Source organism: Balaenoptera borealis (genome assembly GCF_965194805.1).
Source record: "Balaenoptera borealis genome assembly, chromosome: 19".
Classification (NCBI taxonomy): domain Eukaryota; kingdom Metazoa; phylum Chordata; class Mammalia; order Artiodactyla; family Balaenopteridae; genus Balaenoptera; species Balaenoptera borealis.
In genome coordinates this window covers 50,432,063-50,451,169 of record NC_138878.1, presented here as the reverse complement: position 1 = coordinate 50,451,169, position 19,107 = coordinate 50,432,063, and the positions used below count along the sequence as shown (strand labels likewise).

The window sequence follows — 19,107 nt, the reverse complement described above, 5'->3', positions numbered from 1 at the left end:
ACATTTATTGAACCCTGTGCCTGAAAAAAGTCTTATCTCAATATCCCTATGAAGTATACCCTATTATTACTCCCATTGTAAGGATAAGGAAATTGAGGTCAGGGAGATTAATGAAAATCTTCAATAAGAATGGATCTGAACTCAGGGGTACCCTATTCCATAGTCAGTGCTCCTAACCTCCATGCTATTCTGTCTTGATGCTGCATTTCAAAACGTGCTTCTGATTCCCTGCAGGTAAGATTCCAAAAGTTTTGCTTTGCCTGTCTGTGGCGCCTGGCGGGGTGGGGGAGGGGGTGTGTGTTCTGAAATTGTTTCTCATTATAAATGAGACCCTAACTGTTAAAATTTATATTTTAATAACTAATATTTTCTAGATGATAAGAGCATTCAAACTTTTATTGTAAAAACAATGTAACAATATTAAATAAAAATATATTGAAAAAATACCATTCATAATTCCACCACATTAACATACATTTTCATTTCTGTATATTTCCTCTTAGATCTTCTCTATGTGCCTAACACATACCTACAGACAAAGGACATTCAAATTTGCTTTCTGACAACAGCATGTTAGAAGGACTCTTGAAAATCGTTTTGCCAACAGGAGTTCTCATTTGGCTTATTTACGTTTGTCATATAAGCCTTAAGGTTATAACATTCTAAACTGAAACACCAAAGAAGCAGGATGCCCAAGATCTCACAGTACTGCAATGAAAACACCCGCAATCCTCTGTGTAATGAGATGAAAATAAGTAAATGAAAGAGAGGAATGCTTTTCCAGAAATCCATCTTGTGCTCATGGACAGAGGGCTGCAGCATGTGGTCAGTTCCTGCACCTTCGGTCAGTTCCTAAGAGCCAAAGAAACAGTATTTGAACATGACTTTGATCTATATTGACCACAGCCAAAGATCGTTTATGTGGAGACCTACTATTCTTCCTGGATTCCATCCTGCATTAAAAGATGAGTATAATTGTATTGTAGAAAAGCACTTGGAGATTTATAATCCTGGAGTCTTTCTGAACATCTCTTTATGTAACGAAATATGTGAAGGGTAAATATGTTGATCAGGATATTCACTTCAATTTAAATGTGCATGAAGGACTTCCCTGGTGGCGCAGTGGTTAAGAATCCACCTACCAATGCAGGGGACACGGATTCGAGCCCTGGTCCGGGAAGATCCCACATGCCGCGGAGCAACTAAGCCCCGTGCGTCACAACTACTGAGCCTGTGCTCTAGAGCCCGCGAGCCACAACTACTGAGCCCACGTGCCGCAACTACTGAAGCCCGCGCGCCTAGAGCTCGTGCTCCGCAACAAGAGAAGCCACCGCAATGAGAAGCCCGTGCTCCGCAAAGAGTAGCCCCCGCTCGCTGCAACTAGAGAAAGCCCGCGCGCAGCAACAAAGACCAAACGCAGCCCAAAAAAATAAATAAATAAAAAATAAATGTGCATGAAGAAGATTAAGAATATCTTAAAAAATCATAAGAGTTGATAGCTGAATCATTTGGGGGTGCCTTTTTCAACTAAGTTATAAATGCTGCACGTTATCTTTAATTTTTAATTATTAATAGCCATTTAGTTAGACGTGTCATTCAAACAGTAGACACGGAGCATTTAATTCCAACTAAGATCTGTTGCCACATACAAAACAGCCCATGCTGTGCTAGTTTCCCAACATCAGGCAGCCAATGCAATTATACTTCTGAGGGCACCAGGTCAGTTACAGAATAGGATTCTCTTAGACTCCATGACAAATGATGGGATTTCACATCTGTAATTTACCAGAATCAGTTTAGATTGCTGGGTAAAACAAACTGTTTAATAATCACTAGGCTTTCTTAGACTCAGACTTAGAGTCTGAATTTAAATTCCTAATCTAATTTAAACACTATAAATAAGTAGCATTTATACAAATTTGCTTTTAAGTCCAGACACTAATTCTGATGTGAACTAAAATCACAGTAAGCTTAGTTCATTCTGATTTTTAAAATTCATATGGAATTTTACCAACAGACCAATTTTAGACAAACTAAGATTCCGTTTCCATACACACCAAAACCAACAATGACAACCCCCTCCCCACCAAAACCCCAGACAAACAAAACAACCCTTTTTTGTTGAACTGCATTCTGTTAAATGTTTTAAGCCCTGGAAGGGAACTTTGAGTTAATCAGTCAGTCCCCACCCCCATCCCCCGCCCATTTCACAGATGAGGGAAGTGAGGCACAGGGAGGTCAGTGACTTGTCTGAGGTACTCGGAGAGAAAGGCAGAGCCCTGCCCATCACAGCTGGTCCCACGTTGCAGGAGGAGGCATTCCCCAAAGGAAGGCAGAAGCCAGTCCTACAGCACTTTTCTTTCTTAGCCTGCCTTACAGGCTCACACTTTGGGGCTTGTACCCTTCACAAACATTTATTACAGAACAGAGAACTGCATTCTGAGAAGTAACTGTGTAGCTAAAAATGTATCAATGTGCACATTGAAAAGGAAAATGCAGCATGATCAGGGTCCTCATGCAAACTAGGACTCTCTTCAACCCAGACTGCTTTTTAGTCATTGGACAGCACACATCTCTTATGTAGCTTACTGTAACCCTTAGGTAAATCGTGAAGTTTATGCTCTAATTTGACTTACCAAAAATATTTTCCCTTGTGGCATTTAAAAGCATACATTCTTAGAGAACAGAAAAAAGAATTTGCCAGGCATATTTTTCTTTTACAAACATTATCATGTTTTCTGTTTTTTTCTAATAGGAATAGTTGAAAGTTCCCATGATAAGTGCCTTGGCGTTCCAAGTTCTTGTCTTCTCAGTATCAGATAAAGCTGTGCTATTTTTCCCAAAAGAGAAGCCAGGCATGTTTTCTCTTACAGGTATTAACTTTACAAGAGATTTATAATAGCACTTAACTTTTGAGGTAAAGATCTATCCTTTAACTTGTACCTTTAATTTAGGAAAGTAGACTCTAACACTGACCATTATCATATATACCCTATATTAAATATTTGTAATTTTTTAAATCACTTGTATCATGGTATAAGATCATAACAAATATTTTTAGAAAATTAATGACTTTGATATCCAACATCTAAATTGAATCAGGCTTCTACCAGAAAGCAACCTCTTGAATTATACATAGAAATGAGAGCAGGGAGATATTGCTGCTATTGAGCAGCATATTGCTCAAGCAAAAAGTGATTTTGCTTACATCATACAGCAAAAGTCCTGTTAGGCAATGTTATAACTCCAAATAATGCCAAATATTACAAATGCTTAACATTTTCAAAGAGTTGTTTAGGTTAACATGTCCACAGGATAAATATGTTTATTGTAATTCAGCTTTTTTGGTGTGTGTGCAATACTTTATCACTAATTTCAGTAAGCAGAGGATTCTCAGAATCAGGTACACATCTGATTGCACATGTAAGTAAATACTCAAGGATCTGCCAAGTGGGTGGAAAGAGTGAAAACAAAAAAATTTGCTTGTCCCAATTGATCTCTATGGATTACACAACTTCCACACTTGATCTTAGCCAAAAGGCAGAGAAGCAATGGATTACACAACTTCTGATGGGTTGTTTCTTTAATAGATTCTGATGAATCATGAACAAAAACTCGTTGATAAGGACAAAGAATCACAGTTTTAGAGACAGTAGAATATATTTAGGGATATTTTCCAACACTGGGTCACAATATGCCCCAGCCTCCTCTTTTTTTTTTTTTAAAGATTTAATTTTATTTATTTTTGGCTGCATTGGGTCTTTGTTGTGGTGCGCGGGCTTCTCATTGTGGTGGCCACTCTTGTTGCGGAGCATGGGCTCTAGGTGCAAGGGCTTCAGTAGTTGCAGCACTCGGGCTCAGTAGTTGTGGTCTAGAGCACAGGCTCACTAGTTGTGGTGCACGGGCTTAGTTGCTCCACAGCACATGGGATCTTCCTGGACCAGGGATCGAACCCGTGTCCCCTGCAATGGCAGGTGGATTCTTATCCACTGAGCCACCAGGGAAGTCCCCCCAGCCTCCTCTTGCCTGAAAGAAATGAGACTTTGGGGAAGGTGACAGAGCTTCTGTGTTGTGTTGCATGTGGAATGAGGAAGAGGGGAGTTAGAAAACTTTCTATGTCATTTCTGAAGGTACCCTGGGAAGGCAGGTGTAAAAAGAATTTGACATGACCCAATTCAGTCACCCAGACTGGATGAAGCAGAAGGAGTTGCTTTTATTAGTTATTGTGATAGAACTCTTAATCGGCTTAAGACTTCGTGGCTCTTTTAAAACCATTATCACAGAGACACACAAAACAGATCCTCTGCTTTCACTATCTACAGTACTGGAATCTGTGTGCTCAGGAGGAGTGGGAGTGAGAGTGGGTGATCAAGGCTGGGAGGGTGGCCCGTCGGACTGGGTGCCCAGACAGCACTACTGCTGCTATTTGCTTCTGACCCTTGACCCTCCAAACTGCCCTTGTGAAAAATTGCCAACTCCCTCCTCCTAGTCCCCTTTCTCACTTCTGGGGTGAAAATGAGAGAGAAAAAAAAAAAAATCCATGTCACTTTTCAGCCAAACCAATCTCTGGGTTTTATTCCAAACTACCTTCAGAGTTAAACGCATCTGTTTTCTCAGCCTTACTTCCCCAACAAGGCTCTCTCTGATCCACAGGTGGGAGCTGGTGGCAGTGCTCAGGCAAATTCCAGCCTGGGACCTAAGGTGTTTTCCACATTTCCTTATTTACTGCCACAAAGAGGCTAGGGCCACCTAACTTCTGTCATCTACATCTGTGGTTCCAGTAGTTTATGCTATGATCTCCTGCCTTAAGAAGACAGATTTTAAAAATAGTTGGAGATGTATGTTTAGCAATCTAAGTATATAAGTAAAGACACTGTGTATGACTCATTGGCACCCGTATGAATTCGTGGCCAAATGTCCTTTATTAAAAAAAACAGCTTTGACAGTACACAATGTGGCTACAGGATTTTTCTAACAAATGATTTTTTTTTTTTTAATCTCCTTAAATTTGAAGTTAAAGCTGTTAGGTTCTAACCCAGTCTCAGGGCTAATTGGCTCAAGACCTCTGTGCCCAGTGATGCCACTTGACCCTCTCAGGGGTCAGCGTCCAGGTCAGGGAGCTGTGCAGCTCCCTCCAAAGCCAGCTCTCCTACTGGCCAGCAAGCAAATTCCAAGGGATAGACAGGATTAAGGGCTCCAAAGAGGATTCCCCAGCCCTCCCCCAAAGGAGGATAAAAAACTCTAGTCTAGTTCTGGAACAAAAATAAGCCCCAACCAAGGAGAAAGTGCCTGTTTGGATAGCCGGTGGCCCTTCCTAAAGCTTGCACCCCTTCCAGGCTGACTGGGCAGAGCCCTTTTCAATAGGCAAGGGTGTGCAGAAGCGTGTAATCGTGTGCTAAAAGAAAGCACGTTGCATGAACTTCTATTTGCACACTCTCCTAAGCTTAGGCCCCAAAGGATTAAGGTAATAAAAACTGCTTACCTCTTATTGCAATTTGTTTTCTTGTCTAGGAAACAAAACCAAGACACACACACAGGCCAAAACACACTTCATTTCACCTCACCCTCTTTCCAAACTGCCCCACCTGGAGAATGGGACTCACCGGCAGGAGTGGGGACACCAAGCTCAGACTCAGTGTAAACACGCCCCCGCAGCACAGGCGGTAACCTATTAACTCGGAGGAATCTCGGGTCACTACGAACGGTTTTCTATTAATAGGGTATAAAGCTCCTGCATACATTAGCGGTAATGACCCGGTGGCCCGCGCAAAATTAACTCCTCCCGGGCCATCAAGAGGAAGCCATGCTCTGCCCAGGCAGATGTGTGCTTGAAACGCGCGTATAAACATACACGTACACACGCAGGGTTTTAGAACCGCTCCCCTTAAACATGCCAGATCCCACTCCCATCCCTAGTCCTGGCGGTTGCAGATGTTCTCCGAGGGGTGTCCCCGGGTAGCGAGTAGTGGCGGCGGAGGTCGTTCGCGAACGGGTCAGCTCAGCTTCGCCACACACACGGCCAAGGCCACAGCCGCCAGCAGCACGGCGCTGAAGATGGTGGCGGCCAGGGCCTTGCTCAGGTCGCAGGGCCCCGTGCGCTGTTCTACGGCCACACCGCGCAACGAGGAGACGCCGGCGCTGGCGCTGGCCAGGAGCTCGGCGCCTGCCGCCTGCCGGGCCTGCACCGTCCAGCGGGGCACGTTGACCTTCATCTCCATATCCTGGATCATCTCGCCCACCTGAAGGATCTCCCGTTCCAGCTGGTGAAGGTCTTCCACGTCGAAGCCGCGTTCTGCCTCGTGCCGCAGGCTGCGGGCGCTCAGGGCGCGCGCCGCTACGCTCGCGGCGCCGCCTTCCACCCCGGTACGCACGAGCGGCCGCCGCGGCGCATGCAGCGGAAACTCGGTGCTCAAGGTCAGCGCACGCCGCATGTCCGCTTCCAGCAGGTCCAGGCAGCCGGAGAAGGCCACCCAGAGGCGCTCGAACTCGGCGCGTTCCTCGGCGCCCAGGCCCCGGTCGCGCAGCGGAGCTGTCAGTCGGGCGCGGATGGCCACCGCCAGCTCTTGCGCCTTCTGGCGCGTCTTCTGCAGCTCCTCTCGCAGGTTCTGCGAGTCCGCGGAGCCGCCGATGGTCAGCACCAGGTGGTGGTAGCACGCAGTCGCCTTATTGAGCGCGTCCAGTAGTGCCTTGCACTCCTCCTTCGTCATGGCGCTGCTCTCCGGCGCAGCCCGGCCGCCTGCGCCCCTCTCAGCCTCACGCCCTCAGCGCAGCAGGACACAGCCAGCCCCGACGGCGTCCCCTGGCCAGGCGGCCCGAGCACTCCTCATGGCCTGAGACGAGCTAGGCGCTGCCGCTGCTGTCGACGGAGCCGCTCAGGATCCACGACGTGCGCTTCCGCGGACTCGGCGCGGAGAGAGAGCCCCGTTAGCTGTTTCCCATCCCCTCGTCCATCCTCCCCAGGTGCGCTGCGTTCCTAGTCACACGCCGAATCTCTGCGCAGCCCTCGCCTCCACGGTAGCCACCTGCGAAGCCCGGGTTGCAGTCGCCATCCTCCTCCGGTGCAGTCGCCAGGGCTAGCCGGCCGCGGAGCCGCGCCCTCCGCCTTAGCTGCTGCCAAGGGCGGCCGGGTCGGATTTCTTAGGATCCGCCCACCCCCTCCCGTCCTCGCTGGGCGCTTCCGTCCCCTGGACCAGGGATAGGCGGGGCCCCACGCGGGAGGTCACGTGTAGGTCCCCATCACCCCCTCCGCACCCCATTACTGTCTGGAATATTAGCGCTCGTCAGATCCAATCCTCCTCTATTTTACGGAAGGGGAAACTGAGGCTCGATAAAAAAAAAGGCGGCTAAGATCACGCCACGTCCATGCAAGTGAGGGGCTAGAACCCAGGTACCCTGACTCAGTCGGGCGCGGATGGCCACCGCCAGCTCTGAGACCCTGCTAGCGATGGAGTGGTATGCCTCGTAGGACTGGGCACCTCCGTCTCCCAAAACGAGCAGTAAAGGGCGATCTGCGGGGCGGGACGGCTCCCAGAATCTCCCCTTCCTAGTCCAGCCCGCTTTCCAGCAACAGAGCTTGGACCCCACCCCTTGGATCAGATCTGCTCTCGGCCCCGCCCACTCCCGTTCCGGGCACGCGCAGTCGGTGGCTCTGGGCCGGTCCAGCCTGAGTAGGAAGTGCTGTGTGCCGCCTGAGCCCCACCCCCGGCTGGGCGGACTCAATGATTGCTCTGCGCACGCGTCACTCTGAATAAAGACGACCTCTCATTGGGCTGACCAGAGATCTTGAGGCGCGGCTCCGCCCAACGGGGGTGGGCGGTGGAGCAGATCTGCCGCGTTGGGGTGGTGGGCCTGAGGTCTGAACCGAGGGGCCGGGAGGGGTCGGCGCAGCTCTGGGAGGAGCGGGGAGTGCAACTATGTAGTCTTTTAAGTAAGTGTTCTCCCTCCTGTCTCCTCCCGCGCCCTCCTTCCCTCGGGACTGCTGCGCCTCGGGGCCCAGAGGCCGGGCGGGGCCCCGGAGCTGGAAGGGGGAGGGGCTCTTTCCTTTCCTCTGCCGGCGCCCCAAGCTGGGCTGGCGGTCTCCGGGTGGCCCCCAGGGCCCCGGCCCATCGCCGGGTGGACTGCCCCGCCCGCGCTCTCCGGCTCCTGTCCTCAGCCGGGCTCGCTCTGCCCCTCTGGTGTGTTTGCGGGGCTAGGGGTGGGGTTGGCGAAGAATGTGCCCTCTGACTCCCGCGGCTCCAGGACAGGTCAGCAGGTCCGGGATCCCGGGAGGTCAGACTTGGGGGCAGTGGGCAGGGCTGTCGCTCACGGGCTGGGTGGTTTCCGCGGTTTAAGGGAGGCCTGGCGGGGCGGGTGGAGGGGAGGGTGGGGGTGGGGGTGGGGGTCCGGAGCCTCGGGTCGAGCTGTCGTGGTCACCGCGGTAATGAAAGCGCGGGGGAGAGAGGAGGGAATCCCTGCTAGCCTGCCTCTCATGGAGTGGGGTCTCGTCTTCCTGCTGGGTAAAGATTTCCCCAGGAAAACTATGAAGCACCAAGAGGTGTTCCGGACTCTGGGTCTGTTCAGTTCTTTTCGTTGAAAATAGACTGCCCATAGGCTCGAGAGCAAGGCCGTGCCGCTCTGGCCGCCCCTGGAGGTGCTGGGGACGTGGGCACTCGCGGCCCGTGCAGGGCCACGAGAGCAAGTGGCGCGTCTTCATTGAGGATTTAGGACATTCAGGGAATGAGGGGCAGGGGAGACTGTAGGGACTACTAGTTTGCCATGCGAGCTGGAATTTTCCAAGTTTGTGGGTTTTAGGGAGAGAGGCCCCTATTTTGATTAAGTAATGTACCCTCCCACCAGCCCTAGAGAAGAGCGGCAGATATTAGCAGGATATTTACATTTCCATGCCGCCTTGCCGGGCCTGGTGTTGAGGCAGCCTTCTGGGGTCCAGAGCGCTAGATTCAGGGCTCGCTCTCACTCAGCAGTCTGGCCTTTAATTGGTTGTTTCACTGGTGGTTTGTGGCCAGGGTTGGGTGGTACTCTGGCCCTTGGCCATTCTCTGAGGTGGAGGGTGTCAGCCACCTATGGGCCAGATGGGGCCTTGACAGAGGAAGAGTAGTTTTTAGGACAAAATGGGTAAAAGGAGGGAGAGCGCATCTCTTTGGGGAGCTCTGGAGACAGCAGAGGGAGATGAAGCTGCAGAGGTGGGCAGGAGGCCAGGAGTGAGAGGCCCTCCGTGCCCAGCAGAGAAGTTGAGAGTTCATCTGGTAGGGAGTGGAGGGGAAGTCATTGAAGAATCCTGCACAGACTTCAGTGTTGGAAAGATCACTTTGTGTCTTTCAGGTGGACAGGTTTGCGGTGAATCAAGAGGCAGGGCCTGTAGGCCTCGGAGGGAGAAGTGCAGGATGGGAGGAGACACAGGTACTTCTCACGAGCCCTAGTGGCAGGAAAGCAGTTGGGCTGCTGAAGCTGGGTGGACACCTTGGGTGAGTTCTTCTTACCTTGGCTTGTCACCGGAAATAATCCCACCTGGCAGCTCTGCAGGGAGAGCAGCAGTAAGTGTCTGCATAGGGCCTTGGGTCAAGGTCTTGATTGTGCCTCCTTGTGGCTCTTGGACTGTGTTGCCCTCATGAGGGCGGCTGCTGGGGCTTTGTTCTTCACATGTCTGCCTCTGTTGGTGTTTCTGTCCAGGCTGTCCTTCTGTTTATGAAGTGCCAGGATTAGATGGGTGTCCAGTAATGTCCCCCTTTCCTAGGAGAGCAGGGGAATGTGACCATGCGATGATAGATACCAGATCTAGAAAGGATTCAGACCCGAACAATTGGATATGATTTGTCCTGAGGTTGCTTCCACATCCGACAGACACTGAGCAGTGGTCCTTGAAGTTCCTGCCCTCCTGCCCAAAATACTGGCAGGGACGTGGGTGCTGGTGGCTCCCCTGCAATTCTAGGAGCAGGGTGATGGAGTGGCATTCCGAGGGGCAGTTATGCTTCTCCAAACTTCCCCACTCTGTGAGTGGTCACACCCCTCTTCCAGCCCTGAGGCCTTCTCTCCTACCGTGATCCTCCACATTCCAGCAGTCACTGTGTTTAGCCAGCTCTGAGCGTGTTCGTTTTTATGGCTTTTTGCCAGTGCCTACAGGACCGCCTGGGGCCAGCCCCTCACCCTCCCCTGCACCTGGGCGGGGGATTTCCAGCTCCTGTGAGAGATGATCCCTTCCTGGGAGCTTGATCTTTTTCTAACACGTCACTATCATTTTGTTCAAGTGGACCAGCAGTTACTGCATGCCTGCAGTGAGCCAGGCAGCGAGGCTTCATAGTGCTTTGAAGAAGAGCTTTGAGAGACATATGGACAGGAGCCATAGACATTACAGGCCAGAAGGACACAAGTGACTGTAATACCACACGTTACATCATAAAATTGCTTCCATTTGGTATTAAACATAGATGTATAAAAAGTTTTCCCTTTTGGCCTTTTCCTTCTGAGTCACAAATTAAGCCAGTTGGAGAATATGCCTGGTCGGGGTCTTTGGTCAGGGCCCTGGCAGGGCAGGAGAAGCCACAGCAGTGAGATTTCAGCAGGGAGTGCATCTCTGGGAGGTGCAGACTTTCCTGGGCTGGATTCTGCCGAGCCAGGCTGCACACTGTCACCAGATGGTCCCTGACAACCCAGACTCATCCGGGCTGGCAGGACGGTTGAAGACCACAAAACCACGAGTGCACACCACCTCCGAAAATGCCCAGAACGGGTCTGAGGCCTCACTTGGCTGTCTTGTTCAGAGTAACCTCAGATAACTCACGTGCAGGGTTATTTGGTATCTCTGACTAACTTCACTGGATTTTCTATAAATCATCCCATCATTTGCACTTAGGAAGGGGTGGAATTTTTTTTTTTTAAGGAGTTTTATATATGAGGATTCACATGTCTTTCCACTTTTACAAGGAAAAGTCAGTTTACTTTACATGTTATTCAGTATTTTAAAATATAAAACCAATTCTTGCAAGTAAACTTGTCAGATTATTTTAAAGCATGTACCGCTATATAAGAATTCAACTCTGGCATTAAACATTATTACATATTTTAACACTGGGACAGAAAGGTCGAGAACAGTGCTGGACAGAGGTCTCTGAATCCCTACTCCTGGACACAGGATCCAGTCATTGGCATCCAGGAGACTGATGTCCAAGAGAAAGCATATGACTTGGATTGAAAACCAGCCAGCTCCATCTCATTCACCAGCAATGCTTGCTGAGAGTCTTGTGTGTTTACACCATTCAAGCATTTGAACTGAATGTTTTAATGTGGCATTCAGGGCCCTTCCCTTCCCATGCTGCCCCTCTCTGACCTACTGTGTTTGGATTCTTATTATTTCTCAGAGCTCATTTTCACATCTAGTCAAAAAACAGTTTATTCTTGAGTTTTCTATGCTCACCAGGAACCTGTTCCCACCTCCCGACCCTTTGGCCCTGCTCTGGTCCCTGCCAAGGATGCCTCCCACACTCCCCACCCCGACCCCTTCCCTGTTGCTCCCTTCTCTATCTCGTCCTTACCTCTCCTGGCACTGTTCTGTTTTTGTTTTGTTTTATTATTATTATTTTTTAACTCTTCTTGCTTCCCAGTTAGGTGGTTAGTTCCTCCATCAAAGCCCATCTTGGGGGCAGGGGTGTTGGTGCTCTGCCAGCATCTTGTCTGAGGAGCAAGGAGGAGTGTCCCTTCCCAGCTTTAGTCTGACCTTGTCGCATCCTGTTTCTCATGTGGTTTTTATGTAAGGCATCTTTACTTTTGTGCTCCTCCATGTAGAACCAGCTGTGTCAGGAACCAGGAAGAATTTTGTTTTCTTGTGACTCTGTCCTAGCAAAATTATATTATCCAGTTGTTCTGGTAGAGACTCATAAAAGGATTATCTGGGTTCCAGTAATAATTGAATTCAACAATTCAAATACCTGAATGGTTGCAGAGCTGGGGCCTGTGAAGGGATTGATTATACGTAGCCATTTTCATGCTAGGCTCTTCTCCCTAAGAGGATCTGCAGGGAGCTCAGGGGCCTTCTTTAGGCAGTCCCCAGGATGGCCTGCAGCTAGGACAGCTCAGGCTGGACCAGGCCAAGAGAATTTGATGCTGAGCCTGTGTGGCTGTCATGGGGACTTTTCCTTTAGGAGAAATGAAGTGTGGAGTCTGTGCATCTGTGGCTCATGAAATAACCCCTAATCCAGGCATAATTATTTTACATGATGAATGTAGTGGTTAAAGGGATGGGTGTTAGAATAAATTCTGACATCTGTCTAACCTGGAGTTGGCCAGCTGACCCTCAGTTTCTTCATCTGTGACGTGGGGCTAATGATACCTATGGTTATTGTGAGCATTAGTTATAGTTAATTATCTATAGTTATTGTGAACATTAAAATGGGATGAGGATGTATAGACGTCATCATAGTGCCTGACCAAGGATGCTCTCAAATGGTGGCTGTTTTTAACATTAGCTATAAGGAATAGAATTCATAATGCACTTATGCATACTGTTCTGGTGTTTTCCCAAAGAGGTGTTTGGGACTACTGTTACATAATGAGAAAGTAATTCAGTTTTTCACTCATATTTCATTCATCTGATTGTATCAAGCGTAAGTTTACTTGATGCTCTTTAATAGTTGCTAATTTTCTTCTTTTAATGAAGAGAAGAAGCCTCAGGCTCAAGTTCAGAACCTTTGGCAGGCAGTGGTATGTAGCCAGATTTTAAATAATGTCAATTGGATTTATAACGTTTAATTTTAAGATGATCTTAATGGGAAGTGATACTATTTTTCCATTTAAAGTAGTAATAAGGGTTCTTTTACAAATAAATTTTAAATGGGAGTAGGTGTTTAAAGGAAAATGTCAAACATTAACAATAGGGCCATTGTGTACAACTGTACAGGTTATTTATTGCACAGGTGTCCTGCCCAGGGGAGGAGAGGTGTTGGCAAACTAGGCTGATATATAGCCTATGAGTTGCTTACTAAGCCATGTGCCCTGGTACAGGACTGTACCTACTGGGAAGATGGGGTGCCTTTTTGTAATTCTCACAAAGGCACCATGTGGGCTAGCAGAAAGTGGCGGTACATTGGTGTGCAGTGTGGCAAAAATAGTGAAGGTAGCATGTAAATGGGAATCCTGCAAGACAGGTATTCATATTCTCCATTGTACAGACTGAGATGGAGGCTCAGAGAGGTGAAATGACATGGCTAAAACTCTGACTTCTTTTCTGTGCCCATTTTTCATATTCCTCTCTCACAGTTCAGTAAAACCACACTGATGTATGGTAAGGGGAACAGACCAGGGGCATTGGAGGCCCCATTCACAACAGGAGCAAATCTATACAGAATATATAAATAATGTCTAATAAAAGTTTTATATGATCTATGATCTTTAATGAAGAAAATTTAATTGGAGGACGTAAAAGAGGATGAAGGTGGAAAGACATACCATGTTCATGGATGATAAGATTCATCATTATAAAGACGTTGACTCTCCAGTCCATAAATTTAGTACAGTTCCAATAAAAATCCCAATAGGAATTTTCATGGAATTGATAAGCTGACTCTAGTTCATGTGATATCATAAAGAATTAGGAATAACCAAGTAACTTGATACATAAGGGTATAAGAGCGTTCATTTTAGCATTGCTTTTAATTGTGAAAACGTGGAAGCAACTTAAGTATAGGATATTAGATAAATAAATTGTGTCATGTTCACTTAATACTGTACAGCAGAAGTCAGTGAATGAATGGGAGCCGTATGGATCAGCACGGCTAGAACTTGAAAACATAATGGTGATTGAAAAGCGTATGTTCCAAACTACTTATAGTGTGATACCATTTATGTAGATTTTGGAGCCCATGAAACAAGACTTTAGGACTTCTCTGGTGGTGCAGTGGTTAAGAATCCGCCTGCCAATGCAGGGGACATGGGTTCGAGCCCTGGTCCGGGAAGATCCCACATGCCGTGGAGCAACTAAGCCCGTGCGCCACAACTACTTAGCCTGCGCTCTAGAGCCCGCAAGCCACAACTACTGAGCCTGCGTGCCACAACTACTGAAGCCCACACACCTGGAGCCCGTGCTCCGCAACGAGAAGCCACCACAGTGCGAAGCCCGTGCACTGCAACAAAGAGTAGCTCCCGCTCACCACAACTAGAGAAAGCCTGTGCACAGCAACAAAGACCCAACACAGCCAAAAAATAAAAAATAAATAAATATTTTTAAAAACAAGATTTTATATTATTTATGAATACGTGAGTTTAAAAAGGAGTGCAAACATGAGCAAGAAGGATATAGAAACCACTTCAGGATAGTGGTTGCCTCTGAAAGGGGAGGAGAGAATGGGATGGGGAGGGGCACATGGGGGATCCAGTCTACTCTGATATACTTTATTTCTGAAAAGAAAATCTGAGGCAAATATGGCAAAGTGGTAAGATTCGGTAATTCTGGGTGGTAGGTTAGCATTATTACTCTACTTTTCTGTATGGTAAAAATATTTCATTAAAAACATATGCATATCTTTAAAATGTTATAATTTGGGTCATGTATGATGTTCTAAAAACAGCTATTTTTTACTTTTGCAGTGACTTGGAGTCAAGAAGATTTTCTGAACATAATTTATACATTTAACCTGTAAAAAAAGTCATCTTGGAATTGGTGGGTTATCTTTGATCTTTCCTGATGGCGCGTTAGGTCTGTAGTGTAGAGTAATATGTGTCAGGGATGCTTTTTAGAAATTGTTAGATCAGGACTTTTATGTGTTAGGTCATTCTGAAAGTGGTCATTTACTGCTTTTTCCTCTCTCGTCCCAGGAGACTCTTTTTGCCCCATCTGAAGTCCATATGGCTCTGTATGATGAGGACCTCCTGAAAAATCCCTTCTATCTGGCTCTTCAAAAGTGGCGTCCTGACTTGTGCAACAAGGTGGCCCAAACCCGTGGCATTGTAAGTGCATCGATCCCGAGGGTGGTCCTTCTCCACTAGGCTTGGACCGAGCAGTGCTGACAAGGCCACAAATATGGTAGACTTCAGTTAAGTTTAGAGGGAGTCAGGTACAGGCCTGCTAAGTGCACCAAGCTGCAGACCATGCTCGGTATGTGAACGAGCAGAGAGGGACCGCCCCAAGCTGCTTCCTCCAGGCAGCCTCCTGGGACTGCACCAGCCCAGGGTGTAATCCTTTCTCTGAACTCTCAGCCCTTGTTGTCACTGGTCTCACGGTATTCATCTCTGTTTCTCTTGTTTCCATGGGGACCAGGAGGGCTTCTCCAGGGCAGAAATCATATTTCTCCTCGTCTGTGAGATGGGTGCTCACTCCCATAGGATAAGGGAATGTGTATACACACACATGTATGTCGCCTTCAAAGGCATTTCCTAAAGAGAAAGAACCGAGAGAACTTTTGTAATAGAGGCCACAACCTCAGAAGCCTACAGGAGCAAGAGAAGAGAGAAATCATAGTCTGCTGCCTGGAGGGAGGGCAGGCCCTGTGCTGCAGGTCTTTCTGGTTCCCAGATTGGTGAACTTGGCAGGCATCTTACTTACACACCGTGGGACACAGCGAGCTGGGCACCTTTGTGCCACCCATCTGCCTTGGGCCCTCTTCTTTTCCTGCGTTGTCCTCTTTTCTTCTCCTACTTGTGTACCTGCTTCTCTTGCCATGTGATACGATCTTAGGTGTGTCAGGCGGCTGAGGCTTTGAACCAATGGAGAAATCAGTTAACTCGGGTTTCTCTGCAAGCTTGGAACTGGCTTTTCCCCATACCCAGTCCAACCCTCTGCCCTCAGAAACCTGATTTTTTTTTCAAGTCCCTTCTTGTTTTTATGATTGGTTTTGTGATTAATATCTTTTTCCCAGAATTCTTTTACTTTGGATTTTAGAAGTCATAAACTTCGTTATAAAAAAAAATTAGAGAATAGAGCTGTTTCCAAAGAAGAAAATAAAAATCTCATAAAGCTCACCAAAGGCATTCACTGTCATCCATTCATTTCACAGTAGCTATTAAATGCTGCTGTATGCAAGGCACTATGTTTGATGTGGGGATTCAGCCAAAACTATGAATAGGCATCATGATCTTTACCCTCATGGAGCTGAAATTCTAGTGGGAGAGACGGTCACACTGTGGGTACCTATTTACTAATTATGGTAAGTGTCGCAGAGAAAAAGTAGAGGATGCCAAGCCATCATGTTAACTGGGAGGGCCTGACCCCACTTGGGAAATACTTCCTTCCCATCTTTGTTCTATGATATTTAAAAAAAATATTGTCTAGATAAGAGTGTGTCATCATATGTAACTTTCTCTTTTTAAAATGCTGCACCGCAGACCCCGCTGTTCTTTCTCAGGAAGCCCTGGGGACCTGTCTGTCTTGCTCATCACTGTGTCGCCAGCCCATAGCACGGTTCCTGTTGCCCAGTAGGTGCTTTTACAGCTGCAAGTAGTGAAAACCCAATTGAGTTCACTTTAGCAAAAAGAGAATTTTGAATCACTTTGGTCACCTTCCTTTCAGGTACACCGAGGAATGAGAGATGCTTCTTTTTTTTTTTTGGAGCAGAAGGTTTATTGCAAGGCCACGCAAAGAGACAAGGTGGCTCGTGCGCTGAAAAGCCTCGAGCTCCCCGAAGGGTTTTGGCAAAGCATTTTTAAAGGCCGGGGGTGGGGGGCGGGGGGGGGGTCGAATGGTATGTGATCAGCTTGTACACAGTTCTCTGATTGGCTGATGGTGAGGCAGCAGGGTGGTGTCACAGGGGTTATCAGTCCTTAGGCTCCAGGAGGCCTGGGCTATGTGCTCATGGTCCTCTAGTAGTTCTTCCATTTGTGGGGCAGCGTGGTTCACATCTGCAAAACAGCTCAGGAAATTTGCAGAGAGATGCTTCTTAAGCTGTGTCATCCTGCATTCCAGTGGTGCCCTAGGCCCCTTACTGCCGCCCCCACTGAGATCCATGAGGGGCTGCTTGGGGCCCACATTGGGCAGCACTAGATTTCAGGCCTTCCTTGGCCTCGTTCGGTGGACTCGAGAATCAGCAAGGCCAACTCCCCAGCACAGGTCAGCTGTGGGAAGGAGCTAGCTCTCGCCATCCTGCTCAGCCTGGCCAGGTGTTGGTGACTAGCCCCTGCCAACTGCTGGCCGTGTGATGGAGCCCCGGCTCATCCCTGTCTAATCTGTCATAGTACTCCTTCCGTGTCCGTTGGTTGAATGAAAAAGTAGAGTATCCCAGTGGCCTCTAGAAGAGCGCTCATCCTTTCTGCCACCGCTGAAGGACCCACGTGGCCTCAGCTGGTGAATGCTGGATTTCCTTCCATGGGGCTTGGCCTTTGGGCCAAGTTTGGCGGCCCCTGAATCTTCCCTGGGGATTAGAGTCCTTTACTGGACTATAAAAATGTGAAGTCACGACTTCTGAATGTGTGTATCCCCAGGGTTAACCGCCTTCCCCCTTCCCCCTGCAAGCCGAGCTTGGGCCCCGCCCTCACACGTCCCTCACACACGGCTGAGGGTGGAGGTTGGCTGGCCCCTCACCTGCCCCAGCCCCTCCTCGGGTTTGGCCGCCTTTGATGGGACTGCCTCCACGTCCTCCACCATCCGCTCTCTGACTGATCCGTGGAGGCTCCTCTCCCAACGTCCCCCCATTCCAATCCCAGAGGCCTGTGACACCCACACACTGCTTCTCGTGGTCACCTGTTCTTGTCACCATCCAGCTATTATGCACCGTGGCTTTTTCAGAGCCAGCTGGGCAGGCCTGCTGTACCCCTGGGTCTCTTGTCCATGGAGCTTTGGCGAAAGTTCTCTAGGTTTCCCTGGTGGACTGCGGGTGGGTCCATTTGCCTGTAGGAAAAAACAAAAATGACAAAAGGGGATTAAATTTGGTCCTTTTATTGTGGCCCTCTAATTATGGGGTACTCAGGCTTCTGAGGGCTAGCCTGAGAACCCAGCAGCAATGGCTTCCACGTTCCAGAGAACTGACTTTCCGGTAAATACCCATGCAGCTCAGCTAAGGGTGCTGAGGTCCAAATTCCAGTTCTCAGGATTTGTTTAGTACAGATTCAGGTGACAGACATTGAACATCTAGGCGCTGTGCTGGGTTTGCAGGGTTACACGGATGAATGGGGAACACAGCATGCCTTCAGGGAATCCCAGAAACAGGCTATTTGCAGCACAGAGGGATGAGTATTAGGACAGAAGTGGTCATGGGCTCCTGTGGAGTGGCTGACCCAGCCTGGGGAGAAGTCAGGAGGGCACCCTGGGGTAATAAGACTAATGCTGCTTCTTGCTTTTATTCTTTCTTTTCTTTAATGACTATTACTTATTTAAAAATTTTATAAAGGGGCTATAATAAGTTTTATTGTTAAGCTCTGAACTGAGTAGGTCCCTAACTTATGGTCTGCTTGGTCACTGTAAAGTTTGTGTCCTCCACACCAGCTGTTAAAACTCCATGACCTCGGGACTTCCCTGGTGGCGCAGTGGTTAAGAATCCACCTGCCAATGCAGGGGACACGGGTTCGAGCCCTGGTCTGGGAAGATCCCACATGCCGTGGAACAGCTAAGCCCATGCACCACAACTACTGAGCCTGCGCTCTAGAGCCCGCGAGCCACAACTACTGAGCCTGTGAGCCACAACTACTGAAGCTCACGTGCCTAGAGCCCGTGCTCTGCAACAATAGAAGCCACCGCAATGAGAAGCCCACACACCGCAACGAAGAGCAGCCCCCGCTCGCTGCAACTAGAGAAAGCCCGCGTGCAACAACCAAGACCCAACGCAGACAAATAAAAAAACAAACAAAAAAACCCAACTCCATGACCTCTGTTCCAGAGGCAGTCTGAACCTCCATCTCACGAGAGCCCCCAGGCGCCTGGCCCTGTCTCCGGAGGGCGGCTTCATAGCTGCTCCACCCCACTCCTCTGTGGCTGGCTTCCTCACCCCGGTCTCAGCAGGATCCTGGTGGAGATGGATGGGGCCACAGAGAGCCAGCCCTGGCTTGTGCTTGCAATGAAATGCTCTGGGCAGCATTGTGGGCCTGAAAACTTTGGGAGAGTCCCTGAAATTGGAGGCCCCCAGCGCACTCAACAGATATTGATTGGCACCTACCGTATGGTGAGCGGTGTGCTTGGTGATGGGGATTCAGTGAAGC

General features: G+C 48.6%; 2 protein-coding genes across 22 annotated transcripts in view; one reads left to right on the top strand and one right to left on the bottom strand.

The window, feature by feature from the left end:
* Positions 1-4,903: 4,903 nt before the first annotated feature.
* RGS9BP (regulator of G protein signaling 9 binding protein) lies at positions 4,904-7,620 on the bottom strand. Its single transcript, XM_082366547.1, has one exon. The coding sequence runs from the start codon at positions 6,705-6,707 to the stop codon at positions 5,994-5,996; it is 714 nt and encodes a 237-aa protein (XP_082222673.1). The 5' UTR covers positions 6,708-7,620; the 3' UTR covers positions 4,904-5,993.
* A 166-nt stretch (positions 7,621-7,786) lies between these two features.
* ANKRD27 (ankyrin repeat domain 27) overlaps positions 7,787-19,107 on the top strand; it is a 51,895-nt gene continuing 40,574 nt past the window's right edge. For 6 of the 21 annotated variants that reach the window (XM_082366464.1, XM_082366470.1, XM_082366468.1 and 3 more), the window contains exons 1-3: positions 8,040-8,243; positions 9,319-9,396; positions 14,800-14,931. In XM_082366464.1, the coding sequence (XP_082222590.1) occupies positions 8,211-8,243; positions 9,319-9,396; positions 14,800-14,931 (243 nt within the window). In that variant the 5' untranslated portion in view covers positions 8,040-8,210. Of the gene's footprint in view, positions 7,928-8,037; positions 8,244-9,318; positions 9,531-14,571; positions 14,645-14,799; positions 14,932-19,107 lie in introns of those variants that run through there. The other 15 variants (XM_082366461.1, XM_082366472.1, XM_082366462.1 and 12 more) reach the window with 13 other exon arrangements.

Excerpts from the sequence above, each read along its gene's own strand:
- RGS9BP (XM_082366547.1), bottom strand. The coding sequence starts at position 6,707 with ATGACGAAGGAGGAGTGCAAGGCACTACTGGACGCGCTCAATAAGGCG.